The sequence below is a fragment of the Octopus bimaculoides genome, chromosome 20 (assembly GCF_001194135.2).
Source record: "Octopus bimaculoides isolate UCB-OBI-ISO-001 chromosome 20, ASM119413v2, whole genome shotgun sequence".
Lineage (NCBI taxonomy): Eukaryota > Metazoa > Mollusca > Cephalopoda > Octopoda > Octopodidae > Octopus > Octopus bimaculoides.
Genome location: NC_069000.1, coordinates 9,712,709 through 9,720,576, shown reverse-complemented (window position 1 = coordinate 9,720,576; position 7,868 = coordinate 9,712,709). Strand labels below are relative to the sequence as shown.

The window sequence follows — 7,868 nt, the reverse complement described above, 5'->3', positions numbered from 1 at the left end:
GCTTTTGATATATATATATATATGTTTTTCTTTCGTTTTTATATGCGCAGGAGTGGTAAGTAGCTTGCTTACCAACCGCATGGTTCTAGGTTCAGTCCCACTGCGTGGCACCTTGGGCGAGTGTCTTTTACTATAGCCTCGGACCAACCAAAGCCTTGTGAGTGGATTTGATAGACGGAACCTGAAAGAAGCCCGTCGTATATATGTATATGTGTGTGTGTGTACCCCAACATCAAAAGGGCCCGTCTAAGTAAAACAGGAATCAAAGGGGTCCGTAGGCAAAAAACGGTTGAGAAACACTGATTTAGATGAAAAACTCCTGATGATAAACTAGCATTCTCCCCAAGAAGAAAAATTGTTTCTTTGATCATCTTGAAACAGCAGGTTCTGTACATGAATACAAGCTATATGAATATCTAAAATTCATTGACTGAGCTGAATACCAAAAACTACTTTTTTTTTTTACTTTTTTCTATGATCAAAACTATAAACACATATTTGTAGATGTTTTTTTACCTCATTTATTAAACATTTTCAGGTTGATGAAATAGAAGCTCTGACTGCAATCTATGGAGATGACTGGCGTGTCGTGGACAGCACTTCCCGTATTTACTCCATCCAGATTACAGACGGGCAAGATGACCCAAAGTGGAAACTGGGCTTGCAAGTAAAAAAAAAACGAATTTTTTCATATAATTTGATTTGAAGATTATCAAGCTTTCATTAATTAAAATGGCAAAGCTAATAATTTATCCAGAAGATATTTTTTGCCTATTTAAATATGGTTCCCCATCTCAAACCATTCACTGTATTCTTATTGTTGTTATTATTATTATGGTGGTGGACTGGTAGAATGATTAGCACATCGGATAAAATGTGTATTAGCATTTCTCCTGGCTTTTTATATTCTAAGTTCAAATACTGTCAAGACCAATTTTGCTTCAATCCATTTCGGGTTGAAGGAATAAAGTACCGCTCAAGCATTGGAATCGATATGATTGACTAACACACACACTCTTTAAAATTGCTGGTCTAGAATTTCTCTCTACATGTCATTCTGCTGCATGTTGTTTCATTTTCTGTAAAAGAATTGCACAATTCATTAACTAAACATTTTTCTTGCATTGTTTCCAGGTTCAAATGCCAGAGGATTACCCAAGCGTATCCCCGCCACAGTACCAGCTCAGGTAAATATTTGACTTTTATCAAGTGAATGTGTTTGTGTGAAAATCTTGTTGTTCAGTTCCAAATCGACCCTAATTGAGTAAACCAATGATCTAAGTCATTCCAGTCATGACCATCCCATTTCATTTTTCAAGCACAGTGTACCCCAGACTACATCATCCAGTGTGTCCTTTTTTTTTTTTCTTTTAAAGTGGTAGTTGGTTGTCGTTTAAGGGACATTTCCAGCAAATCTAACAACCATGTAGAAACTCCTTCACATACAGAAGAGTAAGACAATTAATCATATATGATAATATATTTAAGAGGAAAATAATTCACATACACACACAGTCACGCACACGCACACACACACACACACACAGTCACATATGCATATATACACACATACATACATACATTCATACATACAGTAATACCTCACTTTATGAGGACCCACTTTACGAGACCCCAGGTTTACAAGCTTTCACAAGTTTAATTTTCCGTTTATGAGTTTTCACTTTACAAGCAAATTAACTCATATATCGACACATGACTGTATGTATGTACGTAAATACATACAGTAATATGTTGATTACATAAATACATATCATTACTATTTTTATATTAATTTCATTTACTTCCTGATTGATCTGACCACATAACAGAAGAACACTACTTTATAATTAGTAAACAGAGCAATAATTGTAGTCTGTATTTCTTCATAATCATCATCAGCTTCACTGTTTTCTTCTTTTCAGTTGTCCCTGGATAAGAGGAGAAGAACGAACACAGATTGAAAACCAATTACAAGAAATATATTTGTAAGTATAAATATTTCTGTCTTGGGGAAACCTGTCAGAGACAATAGTTGACATGTGTAGGATACCAGACCCTTGGCTACAGGAGATTTGTTTGAATTGTACATTATATGGTAGGTTAGTCTGGGAGGAAGATTGGCCTTGTATGAGAAATGGTGGGGGGTGAGTAAAGTGAACGGTGGTCATGGTACATAAAAGACACCCCATGCATATGACATGTATAAAGCACTCATTCCAGCAGCATGTAAAAGGTACCCATATTGGTGACATGTAAAAGACACCCATTATATTCTGTAAAGTGTTTGGCTTTAGGAAAGGCATCCAGCTAGAAGCCAAAATCTTCTTCAATATCAGCTTCAATATTAATGTTGAAATCCTTAGTTTCTTCTAAAGTATCATTCTTTAGCTGGACATCAGGGTATATATGAACTGGAAATAGAATGATAAGAATCCAGAAGGGGCCATAAGTTAACCTTCACAAACGCACAGAGTGATAGAAAGATCGGAATGGACACAAAAGCAGAATGAATATAAAACTGCCCCTTTTTGTTTAAGACATGGCTACTAGACTGCATTTCTGGTTAAGGCAAAGGCCTTGATTTCTGCCTCCAGATAAAGTGCACTTACTATGGATAACAAGAAAGGATGACTGGAGCCTGGTGCAGCTCTCCAGCTCCAGTCAAACCATCCAACCCATACCAGCGTGGAAAACAGACGTTAAAGGATTATGGTGATGCTTAAGCTAGCAAGTATTTGGCCAGAAGTTATTCTGTTATTCTCTCATTATGTCTAGATGATTTTCATTAAAGCAGACATGTAGTTGAATGGGTGACCTTTTTGTGTTGATGGAAATTCGTCTATGTGCCAACCAGGCGTTGGTTTCCATCTTTATAGCTTACAATGTTGTTCTATTTCCTTTCAGAGATAACTTAGGTGAATGTATAATTTTCAAATGGGTAGAAGAAATTCGAAATATCTTAGCACAAAAGACTGATGGTACTCCAAGTAAGTATATTCGGCCTTATTCAGATTGTTCATATATGAGCCAATCGTGGTGTGTTTTATATTGTGACTTCATAGCATTTTCCAAAATTACCACTAAGATTTCTCTTGTTTTTTTACTCTTATTTTTATCTAAGTAAGGGAGCCTCAATATAGAAATAGCATCCAAACCATCACCATCATTATCATCATCTTGACTGTCATCATCATCATCATCTGTAACAGTCTTTAGTACTTATCCTTTTCATCCAGTCACATCACAACTGCTTCTCCTGTACATAATGTCTAATGCCTTCAATGCCCAACTATTTTCTCAGGACATTTGTGCTTCTTCCACCTTTCATAAAGCCTGTACTCTTATTTAAGAGTACAAAATAAAGGGTTATACAAGCAGTATTGTTCTTTACTGAACAGTACAGAGAACAGTAGTGTATCCTTTCTTGTTATCCATAGTAATCATACTTTATCTAGAGGCAGAAATGCAGGATAATTGCTATATCTTAAACGAAAAGGGGCAGTTTTATATTTGTTCTGCTTTTGTCCTTTCTGATCCTTCTGTCACTCTGTGCTTATGAAGGTTAACTTATGACCCCTTTTGGATTGTAATCATTCCAGTTCATACATACCCTGATGTCCAGTTAAAGAATGTTACTTTAGAAGAGCCCGAAGAAACTAAGGATTTCAACTTTGATATTGAAGCCGATATTGAAGAAGATTTTGTGAATACCAAAAATGTAGAAGGTACACCTTATTGCTTTATTTATTTTATTTTATAAAATAATTTGCTTGACTTCTTAGCGGTTCAGCAAAAGAGACCAATAGAATAAGTACTAGGTTTCCAAAGAATAAGTACTGGAGTCAATTTGCTAATTCTTCTTCTTCTTGCAGCTGTTGAATGCCCTGTGATACACCATGGAGAACCTATGACAGAGAAACGCAGTACATTTCAGGCTCACTTAGCCCCTGTCACACACAAGTGCCAAGTAAGAAAGATTTATTATATTGCATTGCTTCGTGACTGGCAGAATTGTTAGCATGCTGGACAAAATGCTTTGAAGCATTTCTTCCAGCTTATGTTATGAGTTCAAATCCCATTCAAGTTGATTTTGTTTTTTTCTTCCTTCAGGGTCGATAAATTGAGTACCAGTACGCAACCGGTACTTAATTTATTGACCCCCAAAAGGATGAAAGGCAAAGTCAACCTTGGTGGAGTTTGAACTCAGAACATAGCAGCATATGAAATACTACTAAACATTTCTGCCAGCTCACCGCTTTAACATCAAATAATAACAGGTGTTCTACTTCTGGCAGACAACCTATCTCACATTGGTCACAGAAGAGAATATACTCAATCCATGCTGTAAAGTAGTTGGAAAGGCATCCATCCAGCCATAAAATATTATATGAAAAGTGAAGATACATAACTTAGTGGCCCAGGGTTGTGAAGTCGTGAGTTCAATTCCTGGTAGCACACTGCATCCTAGAGCAAGACACTTTATTTCATGTTGCTCCAGTCCATTCAGCTGGCTAAAATGCGTTGTACCAGTAATTCAAAGGGGCCAGCCTTGTCATATCCTGTGTCCTGCTGAATCTTCCTGAGAACTACATTAAAAGTGTGTATGTCTGTGGAGTGTTCAGCCACTTGCTCATTAATTTCACAAGCAAGTTGTGCAGTTGATTGGATCAACTGGAACCCTCATCATCTTAACAGATGGAGTGCCAGTTTATTATACAAAAAATAACATGACATATACAACAACAAACTCTGTTGATTTTCTCTAGTGTATTCATTAGCAAAGCACTGCATAAGTGGCAAAGACACTGTGATGGAACAGATCCATCCAACCACTGCCAGTCTGGAAATATACCTAAAACAATAATATTTAGTTCAGGTTTGAACTCTTGTCCATTGAGTCACTCTACTGCATTGCCATCATATTTTTTTTTGTATATTTTTCAAAATATTTTATTGAATTTCTTCTGTCTCAGATTATTTATTTAAATTTGAGGGTTTTAGATTGATTCTGTTTTAATGCTTTTCTAGGTAAACATGGTTATGGAGAAACTTCTTGAGAATAAGAAAGTAGCAAATGCAACCCATAATATCATGGCATACCGGTAAGGACGCTTGGTGTTTGGTTAAAGTATATGTATCGATATGTGTGTGTGTGTGCATTTCTTCATTTCTTTTTCTAAAGCTTGTTCCTTTCATTACACTGGATCAGTTACCTACAAACTTTCATTATCTTTTGAAGTTTTTGCATTAGAACGATCCTTCAATGAAGCATTTTCCATAGAAGGAATTTTCCTGTAACAGATGGCTCAGATTCTCTAACTTCAGAATTTTCTACATGTTCTTCACTAGTCACTTCCATCGACATTTCATCTGGAGTCTTTTCAAGGAGAACTCGTTTAGTATCCTCAATCACAAAATGGCTAACGTTTTCTTTGTCCGTTTTAACTTTCATAGCAACTGGTTTGTTTTCAATTTCAACAGATGATATCTGCTTAGGTTTGAAATCTTCTGGTATGACTCACTTCAAGTGTATCATTAATTCTTTTTCATTTTCTTTTTCTTACCAGAATTATTTTTTGTTCCACACAGAACCATAGTTTTGTTTTTTTTTTCAAAATACCGCAGGTAGTACCAAGTCTATATTATAACTTGTAGCGCCACTACATATAGCGACCTGACTTATAAATCCTTCGAACACTCATTGTTATTATTATTATTTTTTCCACACAGAATTATTTTTCACCGTGTGTTGTTCAGTTCTGTGTAGAAATCCAGTTTTATCAGACATTTTTCACTGTGTGTATATTACTTTTCACCGTGTGTAGTTCAATTCTGTGTTAGAGTTCAAATTCTTCAAACTTTCTTTCATTGTTCTTGAACGTAGGTCTTCCATTTTGACACTCCTACGAGTGTTCGTAACCTCGTTACAATTGTTATAATGACACCGTTATACAGTGGGAGGCATCCTCGTCACCACTGATATTTCCTGCTACTACATATCTGTGAGCTACAAATCCTCATTGCCACTGCTTTGTCCTGCTACTACACATCAGTGGCTGTGTGAGCTATGAATCTTTGTCGCTACCGTTATGTGCTGCTATTACATATCAGTGGCTATGTGAGTTACGAATCCTCATTGCCACTGTTATATCCTGCATTATGACTATGTGTTTCATCATCTCTGTGGGACTGGCCCGAACAGCAAGCCTTGCTGACTGACATTACTGACTGTGTCAGTCCACTATTTATTAGTAGTGGACCAGCCTACTTCTCACCTGGGCAGGGTGTCTGCCACAACGCGTACACACCCACCTTATCGACCCCTCTATATGCCTACATCATATATGCATGTAAACTGAAAACAAAATTCTGTATTTCTAGGATTCTACCCGGTGATAGTAATATTGTAATCCAGGGCTGTGACGATGATCGTGAAGTGCATGCTGGCTCTCGGTTGCTCCACCTGCTCCAGGTAAATGCCATGTCAGTTCTAGATACACTTTGTACCGGTCCATTGTTGTAGCCAACATTACTTCCCTTCATAGATTCTGCTTTTATTCCTTTATTCTTTTTGCCTAGTTTCATTCATTGGATTGCAGCCATTCTAGGGATGCCACCTTCAAGGGTATAGGACAGGTATTAATCTCTGTTTGTCAAATTGCTAGGTTACAGAGCAAAGAGAGATGCCACATAGAAAACTGCCAGATTTTTAGAAACACAAGCACAGACATAAACTCACATATGCACATGTATGTGTCTATGTCCATTTACACCATTGTAGAGATAAACAGTCATGCCACACACACACACACACAGACACAGATATTTTATTATTATTATTACTATTATCATTATTATCATGATTATTATTATTATTAAGGCAGCAGCAAGCTGGCAGAATCGTTAGCATGTGGGGCAAAATGCTTTGAGGTATTTTACCCATCTTTACATTCTGAGTTCAAATTTTGCCAAGGTTGACCTTTATCTTTCATCCTTTTGGGATTGATAAAATAAGTACCAGTTTAGTGCTGGTACTTTAATCAACTTATCCTCTCCCCGAAATTACTGACATGGGATGAAGTACTGAAGGATGACCCCAGGTAGCTGAACCTTTCAGGTGAGATGACAATAAAGAACTGAGACACCTGGCATCTGGCTGTACTGAAGAGTGCAGCAGAAGTGTTAAGATCAATCCTTCCTGTGGTGTAAAGCACTTGTGGTTGTACCTCGTACCAGCACCCATGTTGTGCCACATAATAATAATAATAATAATAATAATAATAATAATAATTGATAATAGTAATTCTTATCTTCCTTTCCTCCATTTATTCATTGTAGTTTGTTTTATACTTATAGATAATTGAGGCAACAAACCTTATTGTGGTCATCTCTCGTTGGTTTGGAGGGATTCTCTTGGGACCAGACCGTTTCAAATTCATCAATAATTGCGCCAGGCAAATCTGTGATCAACATGGTTATATCAAGGTAAAGGTAAGTATTTCTAAGCAAGACTGTTTTTACGTATGTGTGTATATATATATATATATAGCCTGGTGTTGCCATCCGGTTTCACCAGTCCTCAGTCAAATCGTCCAACCCATGCTAGCATGGAAAGCGGACGTTAAACGATGATGATGATGATGATGATGATGATACTTGTTTCAGTCATTAGACTGTGGCCATGCTGGGGCATTGCCTTGAAGAATTTTTAGTCAAATGAATTGACCCCAGTACTTTTTTGCTTTTTAAGCCTGATACTTATTCTGTCTGTCTTTTTGCCAAACCGCTAAGTTACAGGAACATAAATGCCTGCAAAAAATTTAATCCACCAGTAGAGATTAAAAAACAAATAAACACATTCAACCTCA

The 7,868-nt window shown here is 36.8% G+C and overlaps 1 protein-coding gene across 3 annotated transcripts in view; it reads left to right on the top strand.

Moving 5' to 3' along the window:
• The window catches only part of LOC106882984 (protein IMPACT), a 13,621-nt gene that overhangs the window by 722 nt on the left and 5,031 nt on the right, over window positions 1-7,868 (top strand). For all 3 annotated transcript variants that reach the window (XM_052975222.1, XM_014933833.2, XM_014933834.2), the window contains exons 2-10: window positions 539-667; window positions 1,135-1,187; window positions 1,923-1,985; window positions 2,905-2,987; window positions 3,600-3,725; window positions 3,873-3,967; window positions 5,029-5,102; window positions 6,382-6,472; window positions 7,357-7,491. In XM_052975222.1, the coding sequence (XP_052831182.1) occupies window positions 539-667; window positions 1,135-1,187; window positions 1,923-1,985; window positions 2,905-2,987; window positions 3,600-3,725; window positions 3,873-3,967; window positions 5,029-5,102; window positions 6,382-6,472; window positions 7,357-7,491 (849 nt within the window). The remainder of the gene's footprint in view (window positions 1-538; window positions 668-1,134; window positions 1,188-1,922; window positions 1,986-2,904; window positions 2,988-3,599; window positions 3,726-3,872; window positions 3,968-5,028; window positions 5,103-6,381; window positions 6,473-7,356; window positions 7,492-7,868) is intronic.